Source organism: Simochromis diagramma, unplaced genomic scaffold, assembly GCF_900408965.1.
Source record: "Simochromis diagramma unplaced genomic scaffold, fSimDia1.1 OVJJ01000676.1, whole genome shotgun sequence".
Lineage (NCBI taxonomy): Eukaryota > Metazoa > Chordata > Actinopteri > Cichliformes > Cichlidae > Simochromis > Simochromis diagramma.
In genome coordinates this window covers 66,850-88,851 of record NW_024387466.1, presented here as the reverse complement: position 1 = coordinate 88,851, position 22,002 = coordinate 66,850, and the positions used below count along the sequence as shown (strand labels likewise).

The 22,002-nt window shown below is 43.4% G+C and overlaps 1 protein-coding gene across 2 annotated transcripts in view; it reads right to left on the bottom strand.

The window, feature by feature from the left end:
* Nucleotides 1-2,207: 2,207 nt before the first annotated feature.
* The window catches only part of LOC120723254 (peripheral-type benzodiazepine receptor-associated protein 1), an 80,772-nt gene continuing 60,977 nt past the window's right edge, over nucleotides 2,208-22,002 (bottom strand). Inside the window, exons 18-34 of one of the 2 annotated variants that reach the window (XM_040014597.1) lie at nucleotides 20,756-20,862; nucleotides 20,557-20,666; nucleotides 19,595-20,470; nucleotides 18,402-18,553; nucleotides 17,827-18,300; nucleotides 15,277-15,666; nucleotides 13,852-14,007; nucleotides 12,709-13,518; nucleotides 12,099-12,198; nucleotides 9,715-9,857; nucleotides 8,947-9,115; nucleotides 8,222-8,290; nucleotides 7,547-7,594; nucleotides 6,568-6,689; nucleotides 6,411-6,482; nucleotides 6,135-6,239; nucleotides 2,208-5,618 (exon numbers count right to left, since the gene is read on the bottom strand). In XM_040014597.1, coding sequence (XP_039870531.1) covers nucleotides 5,304-5,618; nucleotides 6,135-6,239; nucleotides 6,411-6,482; nucleotides 6,568-6,689; nucleotides 7,547-7,594; nucleotides 8,222-8,290; nucleotides 8,947-9,115; nucleotides 9,715-9,857; nucleotides 12,099-12,198; nucleotides 12,709-13,518; nucleotides 13,852-14,007; nucleotides 15,277-15,666; nucleotides 17,827-18,300; nucleotides 18,402-18,553; nucleotides 19,595-20,470; nucleotides 20,557-20,666; nucleotides 20,756-20,862 — 4,218 coding nt within the window. In that variant the 3' untranslated portion in view covers nucleotides 2,208-5,303. The remainder of the gene's footprint in view (nucleotides 5,619-6,134; nucleotides 6,240-6,410; nucleotides 6,483-6,567; nucleotides 6,690-7,546; nucleotides 7,595-8,221; nucleotides 8,291-8,946; nucleotides 9,116-9,714; nucleotides 9,858-12,098; nucleotides 12,199-12,708; nucleotides 13,519-13,851; nucleotides 14,008-15,276; nucleotides 15,667-17,826; nucleotides 18,301-18,401; nucleotides 18,554-19,594; nucleotides 20,471-20,556; nucleotides 20,667-20,755; nucleotides 20,863-22,002) is intronic. The other variant, XM_040014599.1, reaches the window with a different exon arrangement.

Below are 22,002 nucleotides of genomic sequence, written 5' to 3'. Positions count from 1 at the left end.
CATTCAGGGGGAATTGAAACTTGTAGCCTTTCACTTTTAAAAACCCAACAGAACGTAAGCACATTGATGAAAATGTCACTCAGTGTGCCTTTTTTTTTTCTTTTTAATGGCGGTCGCAGCGGACTTCTTTTTTTTTTTTTAAACATTTCAACAAGTTTGCCTTAAAGCAGCACTTCCATGCTCATATGGTTGCTGACATCAGAACCCAAAAACCCAGCATTCTCCCCTCGTGTAAAAATACATTCTAAAGTAAAGACTGTGGATTTTGTCACCTTCCTATTTCACATTACATTTCCTAAGATGTGTGCAGAAGAATGCGAGCAACGATGGCTGCGGTGTTGAACTGACTAACAGTAAGAACTACAGCAGCTCTCCACTCTAGTTAAGATTATCACCGACACCATCTTCTCACAGGAAATGCTCCACCAAACCTTACTGCACCTCTGGCTGCTCATAGATCTCATCTATGGAGAAATCCTAACTGCCACACTGTGCAACACGTAGAATGCCATACACAAGCCGTGGAAGTGAACCATCACTGTGATACATGAATGTGAGCTGAACCAGTAAAAGTTGACACTGCAGACATTATAACCTCGTTATGCTTTAATTTGACCTCGTTTCCCAGCTCGATGTGGATTAAGAGAAACATATTTGTTAAAAGCAACCAGGGACGGTGTAGTGTGTGTTGCTCATGTCACGGTGGGCTCATTGTCCAACTGCTGTCGGCTTTTTTTTAAAAAGGCGTCTGCAGTAGGCAGAGTTAAGACGGAAGAAGAGAAAGAGAGCGCCTGTGACTGTTAAACCTCTTCCTGTGGTTACATCACATGACTGTGGAGGGTTCAAAAGGAGACGACTTCTTCTTCTTCTTCATCATCCCCTCCTCAGACAGGCAGAAGACACCTGTGGGGCCACAGGACAATCAGCGTTCAGAACAGAGAGACAGGAAACAAAACAAAAAAGGAAAGGTCGAGGTAAAGTATTAATGGTTGACATGCTTTGATTAATGCTAGAACTGTTTGATTTGTTTATGTTTGAAATCTTTTTTTTTTTGTAAATGATTTTTGTGTGTCAGATGTGGAAAGCAAACCAACATTTACAGTTTTTATTTTGTTCATTCTGTACTTCTTTGATTTGACTTCTAGGCAAGCAGCCTCTGTTCAGAGGTTGGCTTAGATTACTGAGGAAACACATTTGTATTTAAAACTTAAAGGTTTTGCAAAGTTTTTCTTTGAGACTATGATTGAAATTCTTAAACGTGTCTTTCGGATCTTTCTGTCCGGTCCCATTTCAATGTGATCAGAGCTGTCGTGTGTTATTAGTGGACTTATTTTAAACGCCTCCTGATCGAAGAGAGCAGCTCAGACAGAAAAGCTTACTCATGGCTGCTAAAATGGCTTCCTCAAGATAGCGCTTCCTCTGGCAGTTTGCTCCAAAAACAAAACAAAAAGAACAACTAATTTTTGCCTGACAGGGTTTTTTTTTTTTTTTTTTTTTTTTTTTTACATTTTTTTAGTTTATGTTCTTCAGAAATGTAACCAGACATCTGATGAATTTGAAACAATTGCGTGGAAACAGAAGGCACGCAAGTGTTTCAAGAGGAATCAGGAAGTGTGCTTTTTCTGGTTGAGCATGAGCAAGGGCTGCTGAGCTGTTAAGCACAGAGGTTTCAGGTCGGTCTATCTGTCAAGGGGCGGGGGAGGGGAAGGGAGGGGTGGTTGGTGTGTGTTAGTGTGTATGTGTGTGTGTGTGCAGCTGCCAGAGCAGGTGCACAAAGAACAGAGAAGTGGGAGAAGACAGAAGACGGAAGAGGAGCGGTGGATGTACAGTGCAGTCATCCATAAAGTAGAAAGCACTACTAAACTCCTCGCCACAGTGTAGTGTTTCCTACTTTATGGATGAGTGTACTGTTGGCTTCAGGGAGAGCAGAGGCCCGACATGGCGCCCCGCGCAGGAAGTTGCAAAAGAGGAAGCTGCTTTGTCTCGCACGGCCACGCTCTGCCCAGAGTGTTGCAGCAGTTTGTTCACATGGGCAGCGTGCGGCACAGAGCAAAGCTTGCAACTCTTTTTCCGCTTTAGATCTCATCTGTTTCACCTACCACATGTGCAATGTATGATCTGCTGATATGAAATAAAGATAAACATTCAAAAATCGGGACCTTGTGTTTCAGCTTCTTTTTCAAATTACCACACATGACACACACAGGTGTTTTCTGTGAAAATATACATAATTTATTGCTGTAAAAAGATCCATATTGAAAGAAACCGTCACAATTTTAATCCTTTTAGTTCTAACATCTTCATACACCGTTCCTCCATCAACACTGCCTGGGCATGCATAAGAAAAAAAATCTGAAAAACAATATTAACAAAAAATATTTACACACGAGCTTCCAAAAATGGGTAATAAAAACATTTATATATATATTTATATATAATATAAAAAGGTAAATCTTACACTGGTTTCAAACAAATGAATGAATGAATAAATGCAGCTCAGGAAAGATTACAAAAAAAAATCTGCACTGTATGAAAATAGTCCCAACACTGTTCAGTATATACAGACAGCTCCTACAGCTCCATCTCCCGCTGCATCCACCATCTACAATTCACGAGGGAGCCCGCAAAGACGGAGAATGTGACAGCAACATAAATAAGGCCAAACATGGGTGTAACATTAGTATGCATGCAATCAATAAACATCCTGTAAACAACAGATTAAGACTAAACAAGGTCTTCGTGTAAGGCTAAATATGATCAGCTGAGCTAAAATACTGCCTACAGGGGTCCTACAACATATGGAGGGGGAGGGGGATGCCTATGTTACTACTCAGCAGGTAGAGAAATAATTGTGCATTAAAGGCCGTCAAATCCAACACAAGTACAAATGGTTGCTGTACATTTCGGCAACTGTTAAGCATCCGCCCTTGTTTTGATTCTTAAAAAAAAAAGAAACACATGAAGAAATCAGACAGTACAGCCTCGCTCTTGCCTCTGTCCCGGCTACTTCACATCTAAAGTGTCAATCCAGCCCCTGTCTTTTTTTTTTTTTTAATTCTTGGCATCATCATGCTCCCTTTATTTTAACACTGACAAAATTCAAACATTCATCACATTAAAGAAAAGAAAAAGAAAATAAATAACGTGCCTCCAGCTTGAGCCTTCACTCCACCTGCCACACGGGCCTTCAAGCCAGCGCTAGTAAACCAGGGAAAGCACCGAACATTTTGGCATCTCCTGTTGCTTTTTCAACAACCACACGCATGGAAAAGGAAAGGTGTGAAAACCTGAGAAGCTACCTAACAGCCCTGTGTGTGTGTGTGTCTCTCTCGCTCTCTCACACACACTTACACACACACGATCTGACAAGACAGAGTAAATGAATTACTGCATGTGCATTAAATGACTAACAGACTGAACATTGAAGCTCTGCTCCACAAGTTTGCATCAAAATGAGCCGAGTGAAGCTCACAGACAGGCGCAGCACGGCTCTGTGTTTGTTCTCCTGCAGTCAAACGCAAGAGCCGCCATTGCTCAAGCTCTACTTTTTGAAGAAACTTTGACAGTATTGTGATGCAAATGTGCGAACAGAAAAACGCCGTGTGGGCTGAAGAGGGATCACGTAACACCATTCAAATTGACTACAGTTATGTGACTGCATTTACACGAGGAGGCAAAACTAAACACACATCAACAACTTATTGCAGAGTCTATCACATTACAGTAGTGCAGCTAACCACCACAGCAATGACTGAAAACTGCTCATTTTAAACGCTGTTCTAAGAAAGTGCTGCTCTGTGTGCCACATTCAAACATCACCACACCCCACAGGCTAACACTGCTCAGTATCTATGACCAGCTACAATATTTTCACAGTTTTCATTTGGGACTACAGATTAAGCAGAGCTGCAACAGTAAAGCAATTGTTGATTAATCATGACGTTTTCACACTGAGAGATGTTGAAGCTGTTTGTGTCAAAACCCAGTTGAGCCACCATACATGGCATGATGGCTCAACCCCCAAATACAGGGAAATAAAGTTCAAAATCTAATTATTTTTCAAGCACCTGCCTCCTCATATACAGGTTAGTCCCACAGACACAAAGCAGGAAGTGGGCTGAAAGGGGTCACACATGAGTTTATTCTAGTTTAGCTTCTCAAACATAATCACTGACTCTTCTTCTCTTCTTTTGGAGTCGCACTGAGCTGCAGGGATCTAACGGGCATCCCCCTGGTTTTAAACTAAATGACTGACCGATTAATCAACAAATACTTCATTCAGTTGCAGCTCTGTTGGCTACTGCTCATTTCTGCACACTAACACTCACACACAGATGGCAAACAAGTAACAGTTAGGTCAGTTATGACTGTTGACACAGCCATCAAGAGTTCCTGTATTAATGTCTGAGAAAGGCAACTGTTTTCAGTCTCACCAGCGATTGTGTGGCTTCATCCACACACACACACACACACACACACACACACACACACACACACACACACACACACACACACACGCCAAAGAAGGAGAACCCTTCACATTCTTTACATTGAACGCCAACAAACAGTCAGGACTGTTAACCACAAACGCCACGATGTCTTAGCTCTAAACTACACATACCAAAGTGGATCCTTGCTGTCTCTGACAGCTCTAAACCTCTAATTTTACGCCCCGATGCCACTTCATGCGGTGTGACCACTGTTAGGGCAGGAATCCGATACAAATAAATATCATGTTCTGTACAAAGTAATGTATAAATACTCTTAAAGACAAGAAACACAGAGAGAAGCATCCATTCAGGATAGATAGTGCATTCTTAATAATGACACAGAGGAAAGGACGGCGTGCTGCCTCTGTCTGTTTGTTTCAAATAATAAATAAAGTGGCACCAGTACATGAGCATTAAAGCTAACACTTCATTAGCCGTCTCTGAGTTGGGATGACGTCTTCCCTGTTCCGTATTGACTGTTCTAAATAAAGTCAATCCTAAAGGAGATTCAAACTGCTTTAAAGCCTCCAATGAGTTGAAATTTTGCAAATGCTCAGATTATTAGGAAGTAATTGCTCACTTCAACATGCATCTATACATGCTCTTGTGATGCCGTTGGGTGTTTTAGGGTATTCTATATTTAACAGCTGGTCTAGCAGTGCTCTAAGGCAAATGTAGAACTACTGACAGTTAAAGCATCAATTATTAGATCTGATAGCTGCAAACTGCACCGACTACCAACTGAGAATTACAGTTACAGAAAAAGTGCTTTTAATGTGACACAAGTGTTGTGTGTCAGATGTCCAAAGTTTGTCATTCTTTCTTGCTGGATCCCAGCTTTTTGAACAGCTTCTTGCCTTTGGAGAAAAAACCTTTTTTCTTCTTTCCTTGCACAGAAGATTCGGCCTGTGCAGGGCTGTCCACAGGACGGGGGTCTGAGGCCTTCACTACAGCTGGGCCCAGAGCAGGGTCCAGGTCTGACATGGGGCTTGCAGTGGGTGCCAATTGGGGTTGTAGATCTGTGTGCTCTGTCATGGCGGGGCAAGCAGGTTCAGTTTGAGGGGGCAAAGATTCTTCTAGTGTTGATGGCCCAGATTCCTGTGGCTCTGTGGAAGACGTCCAAGCATCCTAGGAAAAAAGGAAATCAAGAGTTTAAAAAGCAGCAAAGCAAAACACTGTTGAAGTTCATTTACACAACATGGGCTCATCATTTCTTCTATTAGAATTAATATTTGATAAAGAAAACAGTAACAGGGAGACACAGAGGAAGAAAGATTTCAACTCATCCTGTGGTTCACATTTAGGGGCAGGATCACAGAAGCAGTGTACAGCTATGGGTTGAGAAGGTTTTAAGGAGGAAGTAAACAGACAGCGAGAGCGTTGATCGCCTAGAAACACTTACGATCAAGTCTCAAAGTGTACAGAACGTTTTTGCTTCTGGAAAAGGCCATGCAGGAAACAGTGAGATGAAAGAAATGTGACAGAGCAGAATTAATGAAACAAAACAGGTTTAAAGAAACAACAAACTCAACAACCAGAAATTAGACATACTTGTGAGTGATAACAAAAAGAAACACAGAAATCTGGGATGTCAGTGACTTGTAACCATGTAGGTCAGGCCATTGCCCACAGTTTCAAAGCTACCTGTGACTCTTTCCTGGGTTCAGGTGCAGGCTGCACAGGAGCATCATCTGGGACGGCCTGCAGGAAGTTGGAGGGGACGAGGCCTCTGTGGCCATTTAAGTCACCCTGAAAGAGAAGGTGGTAATTTGATGAAATGCACTCTCTACTACAAAGGTATTTTATAAGTGGTACAGCTACAGCCAGTAAAGTTAAGTTTTAAGCAAAGTAAAGTTAAACGTTTTAAGAGCCACATAATATTGCAGTCATGTCGGATCTCCTAGTCATTTTCAGACTTACGTAGAAGAAGCCATCTTCGTCCATGTCACCAAACACATGTATGATATCTCCAGCACTGAAGGTCAGCTCAGCCTGGACAGGGGCATAACAAACAGAGCAGGTAATCAGCAAACATTTCAGCCCCATAAAGCAAAAAGAAAGCATCTGCAGTCCTAACCTCTATGTCGGTGTTGGGGGAGCTCTCTCGTGGGTCATAATCAAAGATGGCGACCATCCTTCGGGCTCCTGGGGCTGGCTTCCCCACAGCTGCAGTGGCTGAGGGATCCACCTGGCTGGGATCTGTCAGCCAATGAGAAAGGGGGGTGGGTGGACAAACACTTTTTTTTAGTCCAGAGTCCTGAAAATGGGCATTTCCAATAAACTGATCGTGATTCGACTCGCTCAGCATCATGCTCAGCTGAAGGAAAGTCACATCAGAACAACAAGAACAGAAGATTAGCAGAGAGAGTTAGCATTTGTAATTCATGAAAAAGGTGATGGCAGCCTGAACTGTGCTGCCCCATTAAACATAAGTCGGAGCAAATATTTATCCTGAGGCGGGGAGAGTAAATTACTCTGCAACACTGTTAGCAAAAATGGAGACAAATGGATGTTATTAGATGAAAAGAAGGGACAGAAGGGACTGTTTGACCTTTATAACTAAGGGTTAATGATAAGCCGTTAAAGAGTAACTATTATGTGATATTTAATCTTTGTATGATCCACAGTTGCTCTCACACTGGGAATCAGTGGAGCCTCTCAGTTAAACCATTGGCTGAAACAAGCTGCTTTTAACTCCTTTCACCCTCCCTCTTCTGATTGGCTGCCCCTTGCAAGCAGATGATTTCCCCTGCATTTGATGCATTTTCAACTTAAAGAAGATGAATTTATTGTTAATGTTCCTTACTTTTAATGGGTTTAAAGGCCAAGAGTCAAACGTACTCTAAAAAGGATGAATGAAGGCGACATTATCAGCAACTCTGAATACAGTTCTCATGTTTACAACCATTAAAAAAACAAAACAAAAAGAAAATAGAAAATAACAGAAAATAACTCCAGCTGCAGCAGCAGCAGGTAAATGCATGCTGTCCTCCAGGGCACACTGAAACAGTCACCTGATCATGCAGGTGCAAACGGAGGCGGGCAGAGCTACAAACCTTGACTGGAGGAGTTTACACTCTCCTCGCAGATGTCTGCAGACTTGACTGGAAGAGACGGGGTGAGGGGAAAAGAGTACAGGAAGAGTCACAGAATGACACAAGGCACTGTCTGAAAATAATCCTGCAGGTCATCACACAGGCAGCACGCAAAGTCACAGGTGGAGCGCAGAGGGGAATGGATGTTTCAACAGTGATCTGTAGGTGACCATGTAATTCAACTGTGACACAGGAGCAGGAGACAAAAACCTTCTTTGAGGTTCTTAATGAATTAGCAACACATGGCAACATCCTGCTACTATATCCGTGTATTACATGCATAGCCAATGACGGGACTCATGTATGTGTCTTTGAACTTTTGAAAAGCTGTTGCACACTTAACCTGTGGAGAGATGGTAGCATAAACAGCCTTTAAATACTTGGCTTTAATTATAAAGTACGAAACTACTCGACAGATACTCCATTCATAATGGAAGTATTTGCCCACAATTCTAGGAAGCTGTCTGAATTCATTACTTGAGTAGCTGGTTTAAAAATCCCCCATGCCCCAGTTGCTGAATGGCAGGCAGCAAACTGAAAGAGCAAAATCTAAAGTGAAAGAGACAGAAAAAGAAGCAAACCAGAAGGGAGGATAAAGGAGAGAAGCGGGGGGCCGCAATCTGCAGCGAGACACACCTTTCTTGGATCGTCTCGGTTTCGGCGGTGGAACGGGGCGACGTGGAAGCTGTGCGTGTGTGCGAGTGCCTTAATGGAGTTTTAGAAAGGAAAACCAAATAATAATAATAATAAAAAAAGAAACACAGATGTAATTTTTGAGAGCAGCAGACCACATAAAGTAGACAATGAAAAGCCAGTGGAGAGCTATTTAACACATGAGAGCCAGTGAGCAGCTGACACAGCAGTGACAAGTGGAAGTGAAAAGGTTAAACCATCTGCAACAGCACAGCTCTGGGTACAAAGCAGGAAACAGAAGCAAAGTGTTAGCTTGATTCTGTTCGGTTGCTTGCCACAGAGACTTTGCCTCCCATTTCATTTTTAGACTCCTGCAATGGTTACTATTACCTTATTAGCAGAAAGAACATAAGAACATATTCAATATTTTGGGCCAATTTTAAATCAACTTAAAACCAACTGTCAGATGTTCTCCAAAAAATGAAGACATCAACAGAAGGATTGAAAATGAAGGATATTTTAAAGTCACTTTTCAAAACATTGAAGTTCTGCAACAATTGTGCTGCCATTTTCACTTCCCACTCAAACATGAACAGGGATGATATAATGAGTAAAATATTAGCATTTACATCATCAGTAACAGACAACCAAATCACCTTTAAATGGCAAAACAACAGAACTAATACTGCTGTGTTGGGGGAAAATGTCTGACTAACACAGTCACATACCTATCTTCTCTATGGAAGCTGCTGTGGATAAGAAGCCCTGCTGCAGCAGCTGCTGCCGGGTCTCCTCATCCTCCACTTGGATCTCAGACACCATGTTACATGGCACATAGCCCAGACAACCGCCTGACTCTCCCCGATAGAACCCATCTGCATCTTTATCTCCATAAACCTGAAGGAGGAGGAAATGTATCAACTAAAATGATTTGTTTTAACTGATGGCATATAGATTTTATACAGGTCAGCATTACATTAATACTCCAGAATGAAATGCGTGCATTAAATGTCCCTCTAATGTGCAAGCTGCATTATCCTCTGAGCTACAATTTGCACAACGATAATCAAAATCAGCCCTTTTAAAATCCATTTTCAAATCTTTGCAAATAAAGATAAAAACCAAACAATGTCAAAAGGATGAATTACATTCAGGCCTCATTAAAGCCATAATCACTTCTTGTTATGAAACCTTCAGCAGCGTGATAATTACTTTAATCTGTGGTTTCCACTATTTCAGTATGCAGATTTCTGTCACTCTGTTGCAAGACAAGCAGGCCAGCAGTTTTTTGGTTAATGCTCCCTAGCGTGTTAGCTCATGTAACCATAACCTAAACTAATGGGGATGATAACAAAGAAGGCTTTAAGGCTTGTGAATAACCCACAGCAACCCTGGCAACTATACAAACATGCAGATTGAGCTGCATGTCTAAAACAGGAATGCTGTGAAATCAGAACATGCTGAGCCATCAGGGCCTGAGCAGTGTGTGGACATACTTTGATGATTTGTCCTTCGCTGAAGGGAAGCTCCTCCTCAGCAGCGTCAGGATTGGGTGACATACTGGCAGGGTCATATGAAAAGAGGGCCACAAAGATGCGTATGTCACTGTCTCCTTTCGTCTTTGGTGATTCCACACCACCTGCACACACACACACACACACACACACACACACACACACACACACACACACACACACACACACACACAAATGATCAGAATTTGCAACAAGCATTTCACACAGGACTGATATCAGAATCATAAAACTTTATTAATCCATAAGGAAAGTATGTGGTTACAGTTGCTCCAAGACAATAACAACAGTAAAAGACTGAACTAAATAAAATAATACAATGTATTACATAGTTAAAAATATAAAAAATAGCTCTAATATACACAAATAGTTATAAATATCCAGAATATTACAGATTAAATATATTCTGCAAACTTTGTTATTTTACTGTAGAGTATGTGCAAAGGGTGTAACTATTGCATTGTGTAGTGTACATTAGATGGAGGAGTTGTACAGGGAGATATGCATAAGCACGAACAATTTCCTGTGTTGTTCAGTGTTGTATTTGGGTAATCTCAGTCTCTCACTGAACGTGCTCCTATGACTGGCCAGCACCTTCTGGAGTGGTTGAGAGGTCTTGCCTAGTATTGTCCTTATCTTGGACAACATCCGCCTATCCGACACCTTAAGGGAGTCCAGCTCCATCCCCACAACATTATGGCCAATCAGTCTGTTGGCATCTGCGATCCTCAATCTGCTCCCCCGACATGCTAAAGCTCTCTAGATGGCACTGGCCACAACAGAATCATAAAAACAGTTGTTGAAAGACTTCAGCCGGCTCAGAAAATAGAGATGACACTGGACCTTCCTGTAGAGTGCAGTGGTGCTTTTAACCCAGTCCAGTTTATTATCTATGTGTACTACGAGGCATTTATAATCCTCCACAGTGTCCATATCGACCCCCTGGATTGAAACTGGGTCACAGGTTTCCTGGTCTTTCTAAAGTCCACAATCAATTCTTTGGTCTTTGTCACGTTGAGCTGCAGATAATTCAGCTCGCTCCATGGGACAAGGGAGTCAACCGCACACTTGTATCATTAAATGATACCAACAGTGTACATAACTCTCATTCTGAATTAGTTACTTTGTGGAAGTATTTCCCTTTAATTCCATGCAATTTATTTTATAGGTATTAAGATGCAATTCTCTCTTACTATTATAATATTGGCTATTTCAACACAACAGAGTTTGCAGAGCAGCCGTGCTTAGCTTGCAGTGAATTCTGCAAATAGAACTGCAAGCTTGCACCTCCCCCACTGCCCACCAACCGCGTTGCCATGAGCAGCGTTCGCCTAGCACTGGCATGTCCTTAAAAGAGGTAATCAAGCTAAACCACTGATCCTAAGCTGTGTGAGCCATTTGACAAACGTGCACACGCTCACAAACTCCAACTGTGGAATAAGGTGTCTGACCCACTCTCCAGTTTAACTTTCAACACCTTTACTCGCAGACCAAACCTAACATGCAAAAAACAGTCCTAGTATAATTTTAGAGGTGCTTTTAATACAGTGCAAACTACGCAAAGCAGGCAACAGATACGCACTATTGCACAAAAGATTCCAGCAGTGTGATTAAAAGCACTGCCACTGAAGCCTATGTGACAGCAAGAGACAAATTTGAAGAGCTGTAGTGAGGCTTTAAGCTGCACTCAAGAGATGCGTTCTCTATCTCATTAGAGAGAATCAGCCCATCTGTGGCAAGAGTCACGGGCAGACAACTCGCATACTTTCACATCCTCACTGATTTTCTAGTAGATAGAACAGAACTTCTCCCTAAGCCCTTCCTCTTATCTGTGCACGTGTACACTTGCGCATATGTGTGCAGTCAACTGTGTATTTATCAGAACAGCCAGGTTTGCTAACTCAAAGGGCAACTTGTTGAATCAACAATGGGAAGCAAGTGAGACGAGATCTGGAGGAAAGAAGAGAAAAGCAGAGGGGTGTGTACGTCCAAATTGCGAGCCATTTCTCTGCTGGCTAATCGAGGTTACTATTTTAATGTCTGTCACTTCCTCCTGTCATGACAAGCCACTTTAGGTTAAGCCGGTTCTCAGCTTAGCGGCCTCTCTCTCTCTCTCACTTCACTCCACTGCAGCTACAGCACCTCCTTCTCCCTAAACCCCCACCCCACCCCCCTCCTTCCTACACAAGGTGCTAATCTGACTACCTCCATGTGAGAGAGGGGGAGGTTTGCCAACAGAAACCACAGGTGTGTCAGCACCGTCTCACACCCACTGTTTTCGGTTAAGAAAAGAGAAAGCAATGAGAAAGAGGGGAAGCACAAACACGAAAGGGGAAAAGGCCTCTGACCTTTGAGATTCCTAGCCTGCAAGCATGCGGGTTTACAGGAAAGCTCTGCTTGGCCTCTCCATGATGGACGTGCTTCAGCTGGAGGGATCTGGCTGACCTCCTGCTCAAGAATCAAAAAAGAGAAAAGAAATATGAGGTATGATGTTTAAGCACTACATGGGAGGAGAGGAAAATTATTAAACTGTTTCTTATTGGAGCAGAGATCAGAGTCACATCTAATATATAACACACTCCAGGGTATTCTACATGCACGCATAATAAGCATATTATTTTCTCGCACTGCAGCAGTATTAGCAGACGCACACCCACGCACCAAAGCACACTGACTGTAAACGAATGCAAGACAAGGCAGTCTGGACTAGTTTAAAACACAGAGATGGGGTTTCAATGTGCAGGAGAATAGGAAAGCAGCAGGAATGAGTGCAGTCACGCAGAGGGGGAACATTAGCTGAATCCACTCAGTAGCAATGTATTGTGTGTAGCCATGTATTGGCAAAGTCTATTGAGTGGGAGGGTTATGAGTTTTCCTCTAAAGAGCTCAAGGGTTGATTAGCACAACTACAGAGGAGAGGATGGGTCTGGGACGGCACACCAGCGGACCAACATTTACCAGCGGATCAGCCTTCGCCCCTCGGCGCTGAGGAGGTCTGCTGTGCTCCATTTGGGCCCCCTCTACCCACCATTCAGAGCTCATCTGCTGCACCACCACCTCCCTAGGAGTATATTCCACAGGCTCCTCATTGTCATCTGTACCGTACTCAACATCAATCTCCACCCCAGGACTAATGGGTGACTTCATAGTTCGTACTGTTTTGCTGACTGGGTAGGGTCTTGGTGGGGTAGGGCCATCACCGGGGTTGGCCGCAGCGGCAACGGCCATCTGACTCCTGAGCATGGCCTCCCTCCTAAGGCGGTCACCTAGCCCTCGAAGCAGTGTTTTGTCTTTGCTAGTGTGGGTTGGCCGAGGAGGACAGCGGGCAGAGACCCGTCTGTTGGCAGGACCCTCATATAAACTTGTGTCTTCTGCTTCCGGATAACTGACGGTGTCCACCGTTTCTGCATAGTGTACTCTGTGCTGTGTCTTAGGCTTGACCTGCAAGGCCCCGTGTTTGGGTAAAGGCTCTTTAATTAGGGATCTGGGTTCCTGGTTGAGGTGGTGATGGTGAGGGGGGATTTGTGGGTGTGGGTTAGGGTGATGTGGAGGGGCAGGATGGAGGTGTTCTGGGTTTCTGGAGTGGAGGTGGGTGGGCTGTGGCTGATGCTGGCTGCGGCGACTTAAATGCTCTTCTTGACTGCTGTCCTCCTCCTCTGTCATCTCGGGGATGCTGAACAGCTGCTTGTTGGGGTAGACATAAGGAGGCAACTTAAGGATCTTTTCAAGAACTTCCTCATCACTGTCTGGAGCCTCCAACTTACACAACTGCAAGGGCCACAGTTTTATTCATACAAGATTGGTTCGGTGAAGGTAGGATGGAACATTATAATGTTCAGTGAAAATAAAGCAAGTGCAGACAAAACGGATGAGAACGCCACCATGAAGAAGGAAGAGAAATGAAAGAGGAAGGAAAAAACCAAGAATCACAATCAGACACAATCATGATTCCAACAGAAGAAACAAGGCCTCAAAATGAGAACTAAACTCTGGAAGAAAAATTAAAAGAAGCATGTTTTATTTAAAAAGCAGAACTTGGAAAGTATCTCTGCAAACAAGCATATGTATAGCTGCGGTCATAGTACGAAATAATTTCTTTACCCTGTTAGCTCCAATTGTGCATCCCCTTGCCTGTACTTCACCGAGGTGGTCAGAGTAAAAGTCCTCTTCCTCTTCTTCCAGGATGTCTGACAGATCTGAGTGGCTGTTGTCTGCATGGTAGTCACTGGGAGGTTCAACAATCCCTCTAACATAACTCTGAGGAAACATTACATCATGCACAGAATGAAATAATATCTATGCATCACAGCTTGAAAGGGCGCAAACGATTGCATATACAAGACTAGAGCATGGAAGGTATTTATATGGCCATGGCTCCATGCATCAACGCATCAATCAATATGTTCAATATGGTCTTAAATTTGCAGCCATGGAAGGAATTTATATGGCCTTGACTCTATGCATCAACACATCAATCAATATGTTCAATATGGTCTTAAATTTGCAGCCATGGAAGGAATTTATATGGCCTTGACTCTATGCATCAACACATCAATCAATATGTTCAATATGGTCTTAAATTTGCAGCCAATTTATTAGCTTTTAATTATTTAGGGCTTCTTAATAAGTGCGTAAAACAAAAAACTTGACATGTTGAGAGTTGATGTTGTTCTTCTACTTTCTGCAACTCCCTTTAGGGCTCACCACAACAGATCACCTGCCTCCATCTCACCCTACACCTACTATCCTCTTCTGTCACACCAGCCACCCTCTTCGTGTCCTCTTTAGCCACATCCATGAACATCATCTTGGTCTTCCTCATTTTCTCCTACCTGGCAGCTCCATCTTTAACATCTTTTGTCCAATATTTCCACTATCCCTCCTCTGCACATGTCCAAGCTACCTCAGCCTTGTCTCCACAACAATCCCACCTCCGTCTGATAGACATATATCCAATCTTGTATATTCTGGCCACTCACAAAAACATCTTAGCACCTTTAACTCCGTCACCTCCAGGTACACGTCCTGTTTATTTTAAAGTCTGCATATATGAAACACTTTCTATTGGTTGGTTATGGAAACTACAAGTTGTGAGTCTTGATGCATGCTCAATCATCCAGATAAGGAAATCTCAAAAAGTTGATTCTGTTCATTTGCACAAAGTGTTTTCAATGGAAGAAACGTTTTGCCACTCATCCAAGTGACTTCTTCAGTCTCCACAAGTTTGGAGTATAAAAAATATCTGTAGCCTACGACTTCTTGAGTAATACAACAGAATCTCAGGCTAAGATGTTGACTGTTGAGTGTCTTTGTGGGTAATGTAGGGTTGCAATGGCAGAGCAATATCCTTTAAATGCGTTATTCCTTCAAATCTGATTTCACCAAGTATGACATATAATCTACACTGAAGTTAGGTGCACCTCTGAATACCTAAACTATAATCAGATTCAATAAACAGACACTTAGAGTACATGTTACATTTAATTTTGTAGTAAACAGCAATAACCCAGTTAAAACAAGGCTGACCTGTTGCCTCCTGCAGTACACTGGGTCTTGGTCCTGTGTCAGGAACTCCTCGATGGACACCAAGCGGGTATTTTCATGCTCCTCCTCTACCTCTGACTCCAGAGGAGAAGTGCTGGGGGGACGGATGAGGTTAGTGTCCTGAGGGTTAAGGAGATCTGTAATTGGGGCTTTGGGTGGGGTAGGGATGCGTTCAGGGGTCCCAAGCTTGGCACTGGGGTCCTCGATGAACTCTGTGATAGATGGGAATGGACGTATAGTTCCAGGGCTGTCGGTGTCTCTGTGCTGCTCCAACACTGGTGCTGCTGCTGCCACTGATGGAGCCTGAGCAGGTGTCGGTGACGCTACTGGAGATGGCTGAGGTGCTGAGTTGGCCGGGGAGGTCACATTAACCTGGAAATGGAAAAAAATAGTCAGACAAAGGTGTTTATTATTCTGTCTGTCAAAAAGGACAGGACGCCTCAATCTAGCGTATTATTTACACTTTGGCAAACTGCAGCCATTAACAATATGCTGGATTATCTAGTCAAGTCAAGTCAAGAAAGCCTTTATTTGTCACATGCAAGTTGCCCTGCAGCGAAATGGGTCTCCCCCCCCCCGACCTTACATACACAACACAGACATCACATGGGGAGACAGGTCGGAGACCGGTAGTATTATGGAAAAACACTGAAATGTACAATACAATGGGCAAGACGAGGAGGGGAAAAAAGAGACCTCTACTCATGCTGGGCTCCTATGGGGGGACAGCATGTGACAAGCAACAGGGGTGGGTAAGGGGTGAGAAGTAAGCCGATCCAGACACAGCCATCCTGCCCTGCAGCTATTCATCCAGCGCCGGGCCCAGACCTGCCGTCCGACTCGGCCTTGGAGATAAGCGTACAAGGGCGTTTGGAACAAAGAGTCTAAACACAGTTTGTTATCAGGGGAGAAATTGTTTGTTATGTTCAGCTCCAGCCTTGAGACCGCAGCTGGCGCCGATATGGTAGCCGCATGAAATAATGGTGGTGTTCTTGCTTTAGAACCACTGCACTGAACCACTGCATGTCAATTTTGCAGTCGATCTAATGTCCATCACTGGTTCCTCACCATTCCCGTTGGAGAGCCGTGAGCCTCTCCACGATGTTATCCAGCTACACCGAGATGTTATCCAGTTTGGTCATAGAGCATGAGTGTTCACGACAGCTGTGAGCCTCTCCAAGATGTTGTCAGATGTTGTCAGAATCTCAGCACTCACAGCAGCCGCAAGCTTCTCCAAGATGTCATTTGTGCTGCGTCTAATGAGCCCATTCTGAGAAGCCACGGCTCGCTCCATCGTTCCAATCAACATAGCGGGCAGCCTTGTGGGGATTTGAACAGCTGTTTCCGCTTTCTTTATTCTTTGATAAGCCACGGCCAAGCCAGCGCCAATCAGCAAGAACCCTGTTATCATGGTTCCAAAAAGACAGATGTCTTCAATGGGCTCTCCCGAACCCAGGCTTCTCGTCGAGAACAGTGTGTCAATTGCATTCAGGGGCCAGTTGATCAAATCCATAATTCCTTTTTTAGGTTTTAGAAAACAGACTGTGAGACTCTTCCAGGGTAGAGGGAGAGAAGCAGACAAGACTAGACAGAGACATGAGAAAGCCAAGCAGGAAAGATAAGGGAAGGGAGAGGGAGAAAGTGCGACCGCCTTTGTCAAGAGCCAGAGATATCTATTAGTGGTTACAGACAAATTGTGAACTCATGTAGTGAAGGTAAAGTGCTACAGTTCCCTTCAGGCACCTATTGTGCTTTTCCTTATTTTGTATGATATAAACACTGCTGCAATGGTTGATGCTCATATTACACATGGCTTCAGTTGAATTAATGATGCCATGTAATTCATTTTTAGTCTTTATTTTGGCTCCATATAAAAGTGGGGAAATTCATGTGTTCCAGCAGCACAGTCCAGAGGCAGATGGAGCATGAGGATTCACACAAAAGTTAAAATAAAAAACAAGAAATGTGCAGTGTGAAGGGCAAATTTAGAAGATAAGAAAAAAAGAATACTGTAGTTATATATATATATATAGTATAGTTAAAAATAGCATACTCAGATTCAAAGAAATGCACAGCTAAGTAGGATAATTTTTTAAAAAGATGTACAAAAAGTGCTGTGAAAATCTGCTTAACCTCCTAGGACCTGTCCATGTGGACATCACATTTTGGGTTGTCTAGACCAAAATACTAAATTTTGCTCTATGAGGGCCTGATATCCACTAACGAGGACATTATACTGCCACTGTTCTATCGAAAATTAAAGCAAATGTCCTCATATGTGGATCTCATTTTTCTCAGAAACAAAAATCTGATTTAAAAAAATTCACGTAATTCTTTGTTTTTACATTCACCAGGTCCCAATCAGGCCAAATAGCAAAGAGAAATTAAAAATGCATGCCATGAAAGAGTTTGGGTCTTAGGAGGTTAAAACAACAATGACAGACTGTTTACAGGAAATTGAAAAACTGCGTATCTATTACTATCACCTTCAAGGGGCTCTCATATATAGGAGGATGGAAGAGTATGGCTCACCACTGGGGTAATGGTGGAGGCTACAGATAATGTGACCTCGCCAACAGCCAAGGCAGCAGCAGATGAAGGGTTGGCCCAGGCCTTCACGTATGAGGAAGACGAGAGTTCTTCTGAACGGAGGGCAGAAGGTGAGTTGGCAGCAGCCTCCACTGTGAGGCCAGTGATATGTATCTCTGATGGCAAAGAGCTGGGCAGCGTGGACACTTTGGCAGCAGAGTTTCCATAGGATGGTGAAGGGGGCAGGTTACTGGGACCTACTGGAGTACAGGGCAGAGGTGGCAGAAGTGGGGCAGTGACAGCCGGGCCTGCCATGATGGCAGCCAGCTTTGAGGGCACATTAACCGGCAGAGAGTCACAGGACTCCCCATGGGCGGATGTGGTGCGGACAGTGAGCTCCTGAGCTGCCAGCAGGGAGTGGATCTGAGAGGGACCCAGGAGGGCACTACCAGCTGTTGGGGAAGACACCTCAAGCACCTTGGATAGAAGAACGATAATCAGACTTTGGTTAAATATCTGAATACTGGCTTAAAATCAAGATTACAATTTTAAGTTTAAAACAGACATGAAGTTCTTGCCTTCTTTGCGTCAGCATATATAGTGTATCCAGTTACACGGACTCCGTTGGAGGTCCCTGCAGCATCTATAGTGACTGGTAGCCAGCTGATGAGAGCAATTCCAGGAGATGGACCATGCTCCAGCTGAACATCCAGAGGAGCATCGGGGGGGCCTGCAGAGATTTGAAACATCACAGCAAAATAAAGAGAAGCATGTCAAAAACTGAACATAGGACTGAGTAAATGACTCATACTGAAAATACAAAGCTTTGGAGGAGGAATAATGTTTACTATGGGGACATGTTTCTACCAAGAAAGTTGCCATCTATTACTCTAATAGCCACTAGAAAACCATATACCTGAAATCCCAGACTGAGGGCATGGAACTTAAGCAAATTTGAAGGATCATTTGGAGAGATGCAACTCAAATATATGTCACACTGATGATTATACATTATATAGCGTAGTTCATTTCTTAAATATTCAATACTATTGCCTGGTAAAACGGTACCAACTTCATACGAGTCCATAATTAAAAACACAAAGCATGAACAGTGACTATACTAACATACTACTGTAAGCTTACTTATTTACAAGAGTAAATAAATCCACAGGATCTTTGAAACCTCTCTTCCCTTCACTGTTAACATAATGTAGAAATCAGTAGAAATACTGATATAAAAATGATGCATTGCTTCACGCTGCATTTTCACACTGTCTTTATTTTGTTTACAGTCTTAATTTTCATCTTCATTTGGGTTGCCTGTACCAGCAGTACAGTCATGGGAGGTGTTCCCTACAAGCATTAATGATGTAACTCTCTCACCAATTTGATGGGGACACGTTGCCAAGAGCAAAGTGACATGTACATATGATTAGACTTAAAAGTGTTAAGGAAGCTGGCTTGATAAATTATCTAGCCAAAGCTCTGGTAAGATGTTGCAAAGATTCAGGAAAACACAGAGAAATAAAATGATTTGAAAGGTCTTGAGTTCATTATACAAGTTCAGATTAAATAATCATCTAACTGGATATATGCGATGATTTGTCTGAGTTTATAGAGGTATAGAATTAATCTGCAAAAACCCCCATCTTTGAGTCTGAACGAACCTTACATGTGTTGCATTTACACACGTCCATCTTAAATGCTTTTACCATGTGTGATACCGGAAATCGTGACAAGCCGTCAGAAAGATAAAAGAGTAAGTCCTGACCTGCCATCAGTGTGGTGAAGGTGATCGTTGCACTTCTGTGTTCACGTCGCTCCACGGGTAACTCCCATGGCGTGCGGTGCGGCCGTGCCTCCACTTTGACGGTGTACTGCAGGCTGGGCAATAGGTTATTGAGGCACAGCGAGTAGCAGCCAGCCTTCACCAGCTCACACTCCTCATCATTCAAGGACACAATGTGCACATAGTTACTGTTGCTGGGCAGCCAGGTCAGGTTGGCATTGGTAGCGGTGATCCTCTCCACGCGCAGTTGCGTGGGCGCCACGGAAACGTCCCGACCGACCAGCATGCTGCAGCGGAGCTGGTCCGAGAGACCCTTCTCTGTCAGGCTTTGGACCGACACACGATAGGCCTTGAGGTTTATGTCTAGCCGCTCCAGCACCGCTTTGGTCTGGGCACCGAAGGGCACATTGAGCCGCAGCTCCTGGTCCACATACACATTATAGCTCCACACATTGCCCCACCCAGCCGGCACCAACGGAGGGTCCCAGCCGATGATGATACTCTTGGCAAGCTGCTTGATGAGGGTGAGCTTACGTGGGTAAGGCACAATGTCCACTCCCACCTCTTCCAAGTCCAAGTCTAGGCCGTTGGTGAGGGGGGCTGGGACAGCCAAGGCTGATGCTGAATCTGAGGGGGCTGAGGCAGGGCCAGAGGCAGCAGAGGCCTCTGTCCTCTCTGAGGTGCTGACACCCACGTGGAGACGATGCTGGTGGATGGCACTGTGCAGGCTGCTGTCTATCAGCGAGTTATGGGACATGTCCACCATCTCTGGGTGATGAGTGCTCATGACATCGTCGTCTGAAACACGTTCCACAAAGTTAGAGGGGACCAGCCCTCTCCGTCCGTCCATCAGTTCGCCTGAAAGGAGCCACCATAAAACACTGTCTTACAGACCGGAAAGTAAAGATTTGTAGATTTTGCAAAAAAATGACAAGATCCCATACCTTCATAGAAGCCATCATCATCCATGTCTCCATATACATAGATGTATTCTCCAGCAGTGAGTGGTAGCTCCACCTCAGGATTGTCATTGGGACCATCATAAGGATTATAGCTGGGGGAGATAAAAATTTTCCATGAAATCGTTTCCATCACATACTTTCATGTTGACCAGAACAACCCCTGTGTTAGTTAATTACTTACCTGTATCTTGCAATAAACACCTGAAGCTTTGCTGCTCCTCTGCTGGCTGGGTAAGGTGCTGGGGCTATGTCAGTGTCCAACTCCTCTACTTCACTGGCTGTGTCCACCTGAGAACAGCATGAAAAGAGAGACAGTCACCTGACATATCTAAAAAGAACAGGCTAAAAGTAAAGTAAGAGCAAAGTTAAATGTTTTTTAGTCTTTAGTAATAAAGTAAATCTATAGGACTGCAGTTGCAATAAAAGTGAGGTAACTAGGATGACCAAGCACTGTGCTGTAAGTGCCACAATTTGCTACGTACACAAATCAAAATCTTCTGCAAGCTAACACAATGGTCCTGGAACAAGTCTTTCCCTATAGGTCAGATATCTTTCAAAGTTTATTACAGAGAGGTGTTTTAGAAGCTGTTTCTACTGCTTAATTTACTCCATTTATTGTTGCGGCTGACCTAAACAAGTGAATTTCTTTAGTGGAAATTCTTAACCTATTTTAGCCAGCATGAACTCTTTCTTCTGTATCAAGATGTCCTTTATTTTCTTGCCAAAAGGAGAGCACATTTCACGAGTATGATATGCTTTACACATATTATCTTAAAAGGCCACAAGATAAAGCCATGCCTGTTTAGAAATGACTGCAAAGAAAATCACTTTGTTTGCGAGTGACTTTTTGCCCTTTTTATTGAATACAAACAGGAACAGAACTACTACAGAGCTAGTTAATACCTGGTATAAATGGCTACCTGCAAGAAATAACAGCACTTTTTAAGGATAATCACAAACAACTACTGTATACCCTTTATAATCCACAGAGCTGAGTGGATTATCTCACTAAATATGAGCTCTATTGATTGTATGCAGTCGAGTGACTGGACAAAAAGACCACCAGGCTGCATGACATGCAGGACCACACACCGGCAGGACAAACATGCTAAATATTTTGGAGCAAAACCAAAATACTCCACGGACTCTTCTGTTACAGTGTGCACTAACGTGAGATGACAACAAGTTTAAGGAGAGCTTTTTAATCCATTAAATCCATGCAAACAGTGTGGTAATCTTGATCTGCTTTCATGTGTGCCGAAACAAAGAAGGAGAATATCAGGATGAAGAGATGAAGTGCTTCAAACTAACCTATCAACCGTTAGGCTAACTTACTAGATACAGATGGTGGTTTTCAAATGTAGCAGCCACATTAGCTAATGGTGTCAGCTTTAAAACAACTTTACTGTATAACTATAAATTATATTT